Source organism: Parastagonospora nodorum (assembly GCF_000146915.1).
Source record: "Parastagonospora nodorum SN15 chromosome Unknown scaffold_22, whole genome shotgun sequence".
Taxonomy (NCBI): domain Eukaryota; kingdom Fungi; phylum Ascomycota; class Dothideomycetes; order Pleosporales; family Phaeosphaeriaceae; genus Parastagonospora; species Parastagonospora nodorum.
In genome coordinates this window covers 365,383-377,965 of record NW_001884570.1, presented here as the reverse complement: position 1 = coordinate 377,965, position 12,583 = coordinate 365,383, and the positions used below count along the sequence as shown (strand labels likewise).

General features: G+C 49.0%; 5 protein-coding genes across 5 annotated transcripts; 2 read left to right on the top strand and 3 right to left on the bottom strand.

Moving 5' to 3' along the window:
- The first annotated feature begins 772 nt into the window (after positions 1-772).
- Positions 773-1,337, top strand: SNOG_12448 (hypothetical protein). Its single transcript, XM_001802619.1, has one exon. It carries the CDS (start codon positions 844-846, stop codon positions 1,093-1,095), a length of 252 nt encoding a protein of 83 aa, XP_001802671.1. The 5' UTR covers positions 773-843; the 3' UTR covers positions 1,096-1,337.
- Positions 1,301-2,188, bottom strand: SNOG_12447 (hypothetical protein; the record flags this gene model as incomplete). Its single annotated transcript, XM_001802618.1, has 1 exon — positions 1,301-2,188. The coding sequence occupies one exon, from the start codon at positions 2,186-2,188 to the stop codon at positions 1,301-1,303; it is 888 nt and encodes a 295-aa protein (XP_001802670.1).
- Positions 2,189-5,791: 3,603 nt separating this feature from the next.
- SNOG_12446 (hypothetical protein) lies at positions 5,792-7,153 on the top strand (the record flags this gene model as incomplete). Its single annotated transcript, XM_001802617.1, has 2 exons — positions 5,792-6,011; positions 6,051-7,153. 2 exons carry the CDS (start codon positions 5,792-5,794, stop codon positions 7,151-7,153), a joined length of 1,323 nt encoding a protein of 440 aa, XP_001802669.1.
- Positions 7,154-7,408: 255 nt separating this feature from the next.
- Positions 7,409-9,814, bottom strand: SNOG_12445 (hypothetical protein; the record flags this gene model as incomplete). The annotated part of the gene is made up of 3 exons (XM_001802616.1): positions 7,409-7,816; positions 7,866-9,336; positions 9,387-9,814. The coding sequence occupies 3 exons, from the start codon at positions 9,812-9,814 to the stop codon at positions 7,409-7,411; spliced, it is 2,307 nt and encodes a 768-aa protein (XP_001802668.1).
- Positions 9,815-12,074: 2,260 nt separating this feature from the next.
- On the bottom strand, positions 12,075-12,461 carry SNOG_12444 (hypothetical protein; the record flags this gene model as incomplete). Its single annotated transcript, XM_001802615.1, has 1 exon — positions 12,075-12,461. One exon carries the CDS (start codon positions 12,459-12,461, stop codon positions 12,075-12,077), a length of 387 nt encoding a protein of 128 aa, XP_001802667.1.
- Positions 12,462-12,583: the final 122 nt, after the last annotated feature.

Below are 12,583 nucleotides of genomic sequence, written 5' to 3'. Positions count from 1 at the left end.
AGGGGCAGCTGTGGTATTCGAGCTGTTCTATCATTTGTGGCATCCGTCTCATGAAGTATCAGATCATGTAGGATGAGCAACACAGTCGCTGAGCGACCTGGACAAGCCTTATAGGCTAAGTAAGTAAGGATAACTCTCAAAAGAGTTCACAACCACATAGGAAATTGTGAACATTCACGCCGTGACACGTCATCGGCTGCGCGTGCGACAACTAGAGCAGTGCACACTCAGACATCTCAGATCCAGCGTCCTAGGGACTCTCGACAGAGTCCGACCATTCATTATCGATACAAAGGATGTACTTTAAGAACTCGCAGTTTCATAGACTGGACGCATTCGACTAGAATGATTACTCGATCAGGATTGCCTTAATGGGCTTAGTGGCTACAGTCTCATTGATTACTTGATCATCGTCGCCAGATTCAGGCATGGCTCAATCTACGAAACATCTTGGCAGGAGTTTTAGGACAGCTAAGAGGCTCGCTACGCATTTTATACGACTTGTCGGCCATATTTCGGGCCATGAAACACATGAAGTGAGAGGCAATTGGTTTTCGGAACAAGCGGCAAGACATTGGTGTTGTAGCTGCACGTGAAGCGCGAGTATTCCGATGAACCGACAAGCATCAATTGGTGGGATATATGTTTCACAATATACTCCAAGGTGCTTTGACAGTGATTCTGCCATGGTGACCTAATGCAACGTTTCGGCTGTGAAAACGATGGGAGTTCGCAACTATAAAGCTTTGTTGGAATCAGCGTCTGCATCCTCATCACTACCAACCATCAATACCATACCTTCCACATTCACGACTCCGGCAGTCAATCAAGCAAACCATAAATATGCGTTCTACCTTCTTCATCACGACCTTTGCTCTGGCGGCGTCCGCCATCGCTACACCAACTCCACAGCGACCTGTCCCTGGCGCACCAGCTGACCCTGGCGTCAGAGTGCCCAAGGGCACTTTCTGTACCTTCACCTCGCAAGAAGGCGTCCTAGGATGCAATACTGGCGATGGCGGCACATTCAACATCATCGACGGAAAGATTAGCGGCTGTGCTGGATGCACGAAGGAGAACGGATTCGGAAAATAAGTTCTTGGAGCAAAAGCTGGTCCCTATACTATGGCTCCCATCTAGACATAGGACGTCTTCAGAGAACTACCAGAATTTCGGCACATTGGCGTTGCAATACTTGGACTTTGTGTCTTTTTCTTGTAGGTAGTAAGCTGGTTTAGAGACGACGTGGTCGCGTCAAATCAATCAAGCTACCCATATGCAGCTTCAGTCATCGATATTCTCAAGCGATGACAGCTTGTTCTTCATCCGCTCTATAAGCCGCCCTCTTCAGTGACTTCTTCTCTGCATACGGCCTGTTTTTTGCTGCACTTCCGCTTTGTTCCTTACCCGTCACTTTCTCAAACGAATTTTCGTGTGCCCTCGACTGGACAAGACCACGTCGTTTTACCCAATCTCCTGCATACTCCCACAAGTCGATGAACACGGTCCAGGGATGTTTGCCATATACCAATCCAAGTGCCACGGTGACACAAAACGGCACGCCAATAGCCCAGAGCTTCCAGAATTGCGGCCTTCCCGGACGATAATCATCGCCCATGCTGAAGATGCCCGCCAAGAGGGTGAGTGGGAAGACCACGGACGCGAACAAACTTAGACGAAGACTGAATTCGCCGTCCGCGACACCTCTGAATGCCGTGCGCAGGTTCGCAATGTCGTTGGACACAGAGGTTAGCGCTTCTGCGCGGTTTCGCAATGGCTGCATTCGCGCGTGGATAGTGATGAAGTCCTTTTGTGCATCTTTGATAGCAAGTGATGCGTTCTCATCCACGCTTTCACAGCCTAACTGTACGCCCAACCTCTCCAGGTTGAGATACATTGCGCGCCAAAAGTGGTTCAATTGTTGTCGCATGTAGTTAATGTCCTTTGCGATTTCATTGATTTTGACCAACTCTGCCTTCCATTTCCGACGACTGATATTGTCATCCATCCTTGCTTGATAGTCCTCCGAGAACCACTCTGCTTTGGTTATGGTAGTATTAGTCATCTCAAGTTGGTTCACCCAGTGCTGTGCTACGTGCTTCAACAAGTAGAACGCAGCATTCGATGACTTTGTTTGTGTCTCCATGAGGAGCTCAGGTGTGGCAAGTTTTGTCCAGTAGAAGACCATTTCGTCCATGGCACTGTTGAGATTTCGTCTGGTCTGGAAGGTACGAATATTCGCCTCTTTAGCACCGATTCCGATCTGGGAGAATACCAATGGCGCTAGCGTTGGGCAGCCGTCGTGATAAGGCCAGCTAATATGTTCCTTCCGTTCTAAAGAATCAAACTTTTTCCAGCCTTGTGCTTTCCATAGTGATGCTCTATTGGCATAAGTCTTGGGTGTTTTGAGAATAGAACATTCTTCTAAGCTTTGGACAGCAGAATCATCAAGCTCGATACCGTCTGGTGTGAACATATGCGGAGCTGTCTTACTTAATGTCGTTGGCGCACTAAATAGTCCTTCCCGCGGTGCTCCACATGTGACTGCGAATGGCGGGTCCACTAAAATGACCGCTATGGTAAAAGGTTTTTGTCAGCCGTGGCTTCGTCTGTCTATCATGCTGCTTACCATCCCAGCCTAGCGAGTTTCCAGAACCGCTCGGCGTCATATCCTGCGAGGTCCAGAATGATGCACATCGCCTGACAAATGCATGTCTCCGATCGGGTACGCCAGATGACGGTATGTCGATATCTCTCCACCTCTCGTACCTGCGTCGATTGATCGCAAATGACATTTGTAAGCTCGAAATATCGACCGATTTCGAATCGAACAACGTGCGAAGCTCGTAGTAGCGCAACGTGAAAGACTGTCCAGGAATCGACATGGAGGGCAGGCCTCTGTGCGGTATAGACCAAGAGTCTGTAAAGTTCCATGTGTTCATCTGCTCGCTAAAAACCAAGGGGTCAACCCCTAGATGGTGGCCAAGGGCATCGACATAGTCCGGTTCCATATCCTCAAGTATGAAAAGGCGTCGCTGTTTGTCTTGGCGGCTCTGCGTAGCGGGGTGGGTCTCAAGGTACGTCCTCAAAGTTGCTGGACTCTCGAAACCGCCTTCTTGTACGATTGAGACATCCTTTTCGGTGAATTTCAGGCAATAGCATCTTCCTGGCACGCGATTTTCTGTGGTTTTGTAATACTGATGTACAGCCGCCCGACCAGCTTCCTTTTCGTTGGCAAGCTTTTCTAGGAACGTTTTGAGCGCGGGAAAAGCGTTCTCCAGCGTTTCCAGGCATTGAAGATAGGGCTTGTTCTCGAAGCGCGAGGCTGCCGTAGCCCGATTCATCGTAAGTTACTGTGATGTTAGGATCGTGCTGGCTGTAGCGTTCTCATTTTCCGGTCCTCGTAGTCAGTCACGCCGAACTGTCTGTCATGTAAATCGTCAAATGGACACAGATACATGTGCAGCGGAGACTTGAAGCTTTTGAAGCTGTTGAGGCTCAGCTCTTGACCGGTTGATGACACGGCTGATGAATTTGGCCCCCAACAGCCCCTCACTTGATTTGTGCATGGTGGCTTGCCAATCGTAGGCATCGTCCCATGGATACAACACACAATACAATGCGATACACTGTAGAATTCGAAGCTATCTCTGCAGTGCGCTTCTTGTATAAGGCATGAAACGCTGTAAAAAAACTCACTATCGCCTTATTGGGGATGGTTCCTCTCGTCACGACATCGGGACGCCGGATACTTTCTGCTGCACGGACTGAAATCGTGAGGAAGCGAAATAGTTTGATGAACTAAAAGTCGACGTATTGAGACATGAATCGGACCTGTGACTTGTGAAATCACATGGCTGGGACTGGCACTAAAAACGGCTAAATCTAAAGAGGACGTGTCAGATTGTGCCACGGCCTCCGCACTCCTCGTTGAGCTCAACTACTACATCCTGCTTCTACCCTATAATTCTAGAATATAGCCCTGAATGTACACTTCTGGTTGAGCTGTTAGGGACGATGCAGTCGGCTAACAGTCTCTAGTGGTTCCAGCACATTCCTGACGTCACCATACGCGACAGTTTCTGCGGCTCTAGAGTAAAGCTACAGTTTGAAGCTAGCATGGAAGGAAGTAACATGATATTGATAGCTTTCACAAGGTTTGAAAGGAGAAGGCAGAGCAACATTGATGGGAAGTCGTTTGCTGGATACGAGGATTTGTACCAGCTATCTGCTCCTGGGACCTAGGACTGAAACCAAGGACACGTCCCGCTAACCTTCCAAGATGTGATTTTTTGCTTATTGCCAAAGCTAAAGCATGATGTGTCCCTTGGAACTGAGATGAAGGTGGTGCCGGTACATGTGGGGTTGGGGTAAGCGAGAACTGCGCATAGTATCAACAAAGATCAGTGATCCACATGAGCAGAGACATACTTGTGCACCCAGAAGGCAATGAGGTCGTAGCAAAGGCGCCAACGGCTGGTTGGCTCAATACTTGACATGCGGTGCCATTGTTGGGGAAAGAGGTGCTATAGCGTTCGGTACAAAAGTTGGTGTTCAGTAGGGCGATGTTGAACGGAATGATTTGGCGAGTATCCTGATCCGACGGGGTAGCGTAGACAAATTGTATTCCGAGCAAGAAGGAGTAGAACATGACGCTAAGCTGCATGATTGCAAAAGGAGGTTGAGAGGACGGGTCGATGGCTTGCTTGAGAGTTTGTGAGAGGGATGTCGATGAACCTTTATAGGTATGAGAAATGAATAGCTTTCAGAGATTACAAGATGCGGGGCTTTCCATCTGCATGTGCGTTGAGATGCGTTGCCATGAGCCAAGTCGCTTTGCAGTAATCACGACTAGAACGAAAAGCTTGATTTGCTCAACAACGCTCCTACCAACTCCGATACACGTATTAGAAGGACAGGAATTGCGAACCAAGCTTAAAACACAACCAGCCAGTGAGCAAGCTGACCTAAGCCTACAAAATATGGCATCAACACAACTACTCTTGTCTCAGACATATCATATTGGGACGATACGAAGATCAAATAACACATTTGACAAGGTCCTTTTTGCTGCTTGTTTATATGTGTTCCCAAAAACATATCGCCGAAGATGTTTGGGGCGGCAAACGAACAGTGTTGGTGTTGGCTTATTCCACCAACTCACCGCTAAAGCAGCCACATAATCTTTAGTATATCAGTCTGAAAAGCAAGCAGGCTGCATGCTCCGTCAGCAACATTAACGAGGCTACACAATAATTGATAGGACTTGAGCTTAGGGCCGACAAGCCGAGTTGATCGTATATCCGTCTTCATACCATCGTGCCGCGGAAGAGGGAACAAGGGCTTCGTGGGTAAGTGCGATTGATAAAATCGCAGTCAGTTCAACGCAAGAATGACTCTTTAAGTCGTGCAGCCTACACAGGTAGTGAAGTTTCATCCAAAGAATTTTTCTTTTCGCGCAAAAGTTCTCTTCCATTACTGCGGCGAACGTTGAGGACACTTTGCACCATTCATGGTTGCTGGAGTAGCGACTGGATATAAATATGAGTGCAATGCTTCATTAGCGATTTCGAGTCTTGCTTCATGTGTTGTGTTGCCTGGAACTTAGGTAGGCACGAAGTCTGAATTGGGAATAGCGTTGGTTGAGGATTCAGGCAGACCTCGGGAAGCTAGCCATTCTCTCGATATTTAAGTGCGACTGAACTAACACTCTGGAGTATAAAGACGCGCGGTTCCGCTCTTTCTTTCGCAGCACTCTCTTCCCTACCCATCCTGTACCCTTCAAAGCATCATGTCTTCACAGCCTAGCCTCGAACTTATCCACCTCGCTCCAGAGCTCGTGGAAAACGTGGTCGAGCAAGTCAGCCACAAAGGAGACCTGTCCAATATTCGACTAGCTTGCAAAACACTAGACAAGCACGCCGTGAAACAGCTGTTCAAAGAAGTGATCCTCTCCCCGGCGGAGAGGCACCTGAGCGCCTGGACCAGTATTAGCGAGGACGATGTTACGCGTCAGTTACCTCGCCATGCGATAATACACACGCGATCAGATATTGAAGATTATGGGTGGAACTACCAGGAAAGCGATGAGGAAGAGGCCCTGGAATGTTTCGGGGATGCCCTAGCAGCATTGTCGAAGTTTCCCAACCTGGATTCATTGGAGATTGGCTTCAGCCCGGAATGCATAGGCCGAGATCATGACCTCTGGCAGGAAACAGCGGAGGAAATCTCAGAGCGGGAACACGTGTTGACGCAAATCTTCCAGGCCATCCAGGACAGGGCGGCAGACGAAAAGAATAGGAAAATTCGCAAATTAACAATCGTCAACCTCCAAAATTGTCCCACCCCTGAATTTACCTCGTCCGATCTCTTCCGCGATGTAATGGGTCAGCTACAAGAGCTGCACATATCTGTTTTGCAAGAGTGCAATGAGCATGGACCCGACCATGACTACACCAAAGTCGAGTTGCAGACCTGGCCGGCCTATTTCTGTTCGCACTGGCTTGCACCTATCTCAAAGAATCTCAACGCATTATCCATCTACAACAAGACAGACAATTGGGGTCCCTTCCCCGGCTTCTTCGACCCCAGCGGCATCTCATTCCCAAAGCTCGAGACATTAGCCCTAGGCTACTATACCCTTGCGCACGACAACGACTTTGACTGGGTTCTAGCTATTACGTCACTCCGAAAGCTCATCCTCCACAATTGTATGATTAATTCCTGGATGAGCATTTATAACGATAACATGGACGAATGGAAGGTCCGGACGCACGATTGGACCGCAATGCCCGACCGGGACGTAGACTGGCATAAGGACTTCTCATACGCTGGAACATGGAGCCAACGATTCGATCGCATCGCGGAAGCCTTGCCAAATTTGATTGACTTCCGATTTGACTACGGGTCGTCATATGAGGCACCTGAGTATATCATCACAGGACGAAACAACTGCGCTGCTAGGGTGTTCCCGCGGAGATATGTTTGCTTCGATAACGGGATCTTGCCAACGCACTGGCCGGAAGCAAAGCCTGATGGAACGATACATTCGTTTCTGGACGACGGATTTCCTATCAATATGCACAAGGAAACCTTGGAGTCAGACCAGAAGAGCCTGGAGGCATTGCTTCAGAAGCTGAAGTTGAGAAACTAGGAGATGGAAAGCTTGGCTAGATGTCGAAACTGTGGAGATAGCTTGCCTGCAAAAGTAAAATCAGCAGTCATTGTAGCAAGAAGTATTTTTTCGACATTGAGTATGGGCCGCTTTCCCTGGCAAGTTGAGTACTAGAAGCAGCTTAATCTTTTATGGCAGTGCGAAATATCATTTATTATGATTTGCAGTCGTAATATGTACGTTGAAAAGAAAAAGCGTGAAGTTCTTAATACTAGCCCACCATGTCGAAGGTTTCTAGGCGGTTTTACTCCATGAAAGCGCGACAGGATCCCAAACAATGGCAAGACCGGCGGTAATCTTTGGTTGCTTCTGCGAGTACGTAGACCAAGCAGCTGAGACATAGTTAGTGACGTAGCTCCATTCTTTGCGAATGAACGACTTACTTTTCCCGTTCCTTTTGCCCTCGATACCGACGGTAGCGCTGGAACCTTTGTCGCTCATCTCGAAATAGCGCATCGCAATGCGGCCAGGCTTGTCTTCGTAGAATGTCGCGGAGAATCTGTAGAACTCGGAACTCTGGTACCTGCCGACGCGCCAGTCAAATGTGACTGTGCGCTTGCCTGTGTCGCCGCAGGTAGTGTATGACATCCACTGTGGCTCGTCCTCGTAAATGTACATATCTTGCCACAGGGCAGACAGTACCTGCAAATCGTTAATTTGGAAAGGGTGTGGAGTACGCGGAGGAACTTACTGCTTTGCCACCGAAGTTCGGTAGACCGTCATCATTGAGATAGCCAGAGTTACGATACTCTTCCAGTGAGATGATACCATTAGTTGTGGGGTTGACCTTTTTGCTGCAAGTGTCGTAGATGCAGACAGTGAAAGGTAGGTTAATTGTGTAGACGTTGTCATCCAAGCTGGAATAAGAACCGTCAAAGTCACCAGCAAAGGGCTTTGCTGGAGAACTATTTGGACATTTGGCGGGGAAATTACTGCACTTCCTGTATGAGGTTGCGGTTGATGCAGCAGCGGTCACAGTAACAGTGGGTGTGCTGCTTCCTACGATCTTGGAGCAAGCGCTTGAAATCTCGATAGGGTTACGACCAGCAAGCGCATCAGGTGTCGACGCTGCACGCTTCTCCACGGCGTCCGAAGACTGTGCTGAGCTAGTTATAGCAGGCATGGCAGCGGTTTGTATGCTCGAAGCCAGGGGTGTGGGTCCAGATGATGCAACACCCGCATTGCTTTCAAGATACGCTATGGCCGCCGAGGTAGCCGCGGCAAGGGCATCAGAGTTAGTAGCACTCGCTGCAGGGAGAGTCTCAAGAGCTGGCTCTACGCCAGTCACTGCAGCGTTGTCCACCTTGCTAGGGAAGACACCTACTACAGCTTCAATCAATACTGGTTCGCTATCGTCGCGCTTGATGACGCGTCTGGTCGGTTGTCCGCATGCTTCAATGGTCGTGGCGACGCCCCCAACAGTTACAGTAGAGGTGGATGGGGGAATGTAGTTGATGTAGGTAGCACAGAAAGCACTCGCGTCGGCATTGGCTTTGAGCTTGTCGATATCTGTGGGACACACAGGTGTAACAATGTCTGTCTTGTTCGAAAAGAACGTGCTCGAAGAGATGGTGTAGTGATTGCCCTGACCGTCGTATTGACCGTCATTGGTGGCGTAGGTGTTAGGATCCCAGTACTGTGTGTACATTGAACACGCCTGACCCTGGGAAATGTAGTTCTTGTTCAGGATGTAGGTGTTGTAAAACTTGCATAGTCGCGGAGCCTTTCCAGTTTCCGGATGCTGGATATTGTAGGCGCTGGTAGCTTCGCAGATTGCAGCGCACCTCTGCGGATCGAAAGGAGCATTGTCAGTCAGAAGACGCATACCCATATAAGCGTCGTTGTTATTGCAGTCGAGGGGTGCGTTGATAGCCTTGCCAGACTGAGGATCAAGGGACGATGTACGGACATAGCCATTCGACGCCGTGATGACAACATGGTACTTCTCGCGCCACTGTCCCTCGTTGAGTGCGTTTTCTTTGGAGACCGGACCTCCCCATAGCACGCAGAACGGATTGGCACTGCCAGGAGGATCTTGGCAGCTTGCTGCCGGTGCTTTGCTGGGGCTGCGTTCGAAGTAGGTGTTGAAGCCCTGGCAACCGAGGGTGTTCGAACACCTGTCTGCACACATCTGTACATTGTAGCTTGGCATGATTGTGTAACTGCCTTCTCGTCAGTCAAATATATGCGATAACCGCTCAAGGTTACTTACCCCATATAACCATTGGCCTGAGCCGACTTCTTTAAATTGGAGTATACTTGAGTGTATCCACCCGGAGTTTTGGCATTTTTCGCTTCGTTCTGCAAGCTCTCGTCTGCCAAAAAAGCTTCGGCAGGGTCTAATTTGGCGTTGTAGTCATTCGAATTGTTCTGAAGATCTTCGCAAGGCCCAGCGCGTTTTCCCAAAGCATTACGCGCATGGAGAGCACCCTCGCCGGGGTCAGGTACGGGAGTCTTGAGGGCAACCGCTACAACTGAAGCGATGGCTGAGTCTTGGTTGTATGCGACCGTCTGCGTGCGCTGATCCGGAACTACTGTGTATGTGGGATCTGGTTGCTCATTTACATAAGCCAAGTCGATTGATTGAGAAGAAACGACACTACCGAGCCCGGCAAGGGCAGCAATGGTAAGACACCGCATAGTGTTGAAAGAGTAGAGAGAGGTGCAAGTTGCGTATGGCATGTGCTGGTTCATTCTCTATCGGACACATCCTGAGTGGTTTATATATCTGCAAGAGCTGCAATATGGAAGGCTGCGAAATCCCAATTGAGGATAGCCAACACAGCATGCACAAACAGTCTGGAGTCTGGAGCATCTCGAGACATGCCTCAATCAACATCTAAGAGTATAGTCCTGCGCGCCACATCAGCCAGTTCAGCCATCATGAGAGAAACGCGGACGCTCCGAGTGAACTCAGCTCCCACGAGAAGCCGACAGTTCAGCTGGTCCACCAGAGGCCTAGAAGAGCTTGACTGGTCACCTGATAATAGTGGAAAGGTCCCGCTAAGGATCTCGGCGCCATGGGAAGTCATATTCATAAGGATTGTAGGATACACAGTATCGTCTTGAAAGTCATGCCTCTTTTCATTCCTGTTCATCGTGGAGATTGAACATCAAGCTCTTTTACGCCTTGGAACTGGAGGAGATTCCGGCTGTAGAGAAAGCTAGCCAATTCGGGTGTAGTGACAACAAGACGGCATTGAATGTTAAGCTTGAGGACTAAGCTGAGAAGCATTGGTGGGTACGTAGCCTGTGTGGGTCGCAAGCCACAACGTGGGGAGCAGCTGAAGTGGTTGAAAACGTGGCACCAGTGGCTCCTTTTCGACCAAAACCCGTATACATAATTGACACTAACGGAGTTGGCGAAGCTGAAGTGAGAACAAAATGGGTCGATGCTGAAGATGGCGTAGAACAACGCAAATTGGCGAGGCAAGCTAGCCCAATTGATGGTAAGGCTGGAGGGGCTGTTAGGGTTCGCGAGGCTGGACCCGCTCCTTTGTCTGCAACACAGCAAGCGTGCATTGGCGTGTAGAGTTTATCCGAATTTGGGGGAAGCTCGATCCATGCTCGAATCATTGCCATCGGTACCTATCCAAAGGGCGGAAACAGAGGAATGGGGTCTACGCTTCGATTTGTGCAGTGTTCCCATGGACACGCGGGTTTACCGAATCTTGCATGATGCGACTCTTGTCATGTACCAATGGTATGGAATCAGTACCATCAACAACAGCTGGCTGCTGACTTTGTTGTTTCCGGAAGCTAGTCATTCCGTCGTACTTGACGGTACGGAGTAGTATAGTTGCGCTAATCCTCAGGCGAAGTCAAGCTCAGCCTCGCGAGATCACGCGCATATTACAGACTTGCGCCGCCGGTAACTCCTAAATGTTGGGGCTAACAACGGCACCGGTGACAATTCCGTCGAGTGTCCTGGGTCGTTCAGGGACCATTTCGAATTTAGCCGCGCCTTAGCTGGTCCACTGCAGAAGTCAAAACGCCCACCCAAAGCTTACCCGATCGACGAGAGACAGAACAGTGGTATCTTTGGGGCCATAGAAAGGAGAGCTTCAAGTGTTATATGCGCACAAAATGGTGTTTCCGATGAGCAAACATGTCACCCGCGCACCCACGGGATCTCGATAGAGCCGCAAGGGTAGAACAGGCACGGAGTCGTGAAATAAAGTTGCATTTGAAGAACTTATCAACTTGAAGTTTGTGAGGAGCACTCAGAACGGGCTCGAGAGACTGTTTCGTGAATGAAACGGCAGTTGTGGTGATACTGAACAGCAAACCGTAAATCGGACGCGCCATTGTTTACGCTAGTTAACACCCGTCATTCAGCACCTCGCGTGTCTCTGCTTTCCGTTCTCCCAACCTCTCTTTATCGAATCTCACAAAAAAAAAAACGATTTTGAGACTTTTCAGCAAAACCCTACAAATCTGATAGCATCTGCAGGCGCACGCCTGGGCAGCAGTCGAGAACGCACGAGCTCATTGTCATCAGATCATGTCCAAGTCGATACTTGCCGATCAGGATTGGACGTAAGTATCTCTGCCTAGGGGTTCGATGAAGATATGAAGCACGATAGAATGTAACAAGTAATTAATAATATAATTCAATTGACACCCGAAATACAATGTGTAGTTATATATTGATTTTCTCGTTAAGAAAGGTAGGCCAATACATTTCAGCATGCAAATTGCTTGTTTCTGAGTTCCCTTAACTGCATCACATCTTGCGAACTTTTGCACGCCTACTTATTCATGTCGACGCCGATATCTTAGACGCACGTATTTCACGTGCGAATTACGTCTGTAATTATCTAGTCCATTTCTCGTGACTTATACCAAGCGGGATGAAGTATAGTTGTTTAGCTAGAATAGGTTCGTATGCCTTGAGTATCTAGTCAACACTTGCTGCGTCGAGTTCTAATTTGTCAGATGCCAAACATAGCGACATGTCTGAAAACCGTCGCTCAGGCAAAACTGGGCGAGCTGCTTGCGCTTGACGAATATAGTTATCAACTTTGCGGCGCTGGTAGCCGTCGGCTATTTCAACAACACTGACGTCTGCAAAGTGTTCAGATAGATAAAAAATTACACCTTCGTCCTCGGCGGCTCGCGTCTTGATCTTCTTTGTGCTTCCCCCTCGGACGTCGTCGTCGATGTGCTCACGCTTGCGCGAAGAAGACTCGTCTTCGGTGGCTTCTTGCGTTTCGGTTCTCTCTGTACTGTTTTTCTCCTCCTCGAGCCAGTCGCCGATGTGCTTGCGCTTGCGCGACGGAAGCATCTGACGAAGGTTTTCTACTTCGCCCTCGTCCCAGACCGACGAATCCGAGAAACAAGATAACCTGAGTTGAAACTCCAGGTGAGAAATGAGAATTTGCCGCAGGAACAACTGCTAACACTCTC

Coding starts and splice junctions, on each gene's coding strand:
- SNOG_12448 (XM_001802619.1), top strand. CDS start 844: ATGCGTTCTACCTTCTTCATCACGACCTTTGCTCTGGCGGCGTCCGCC.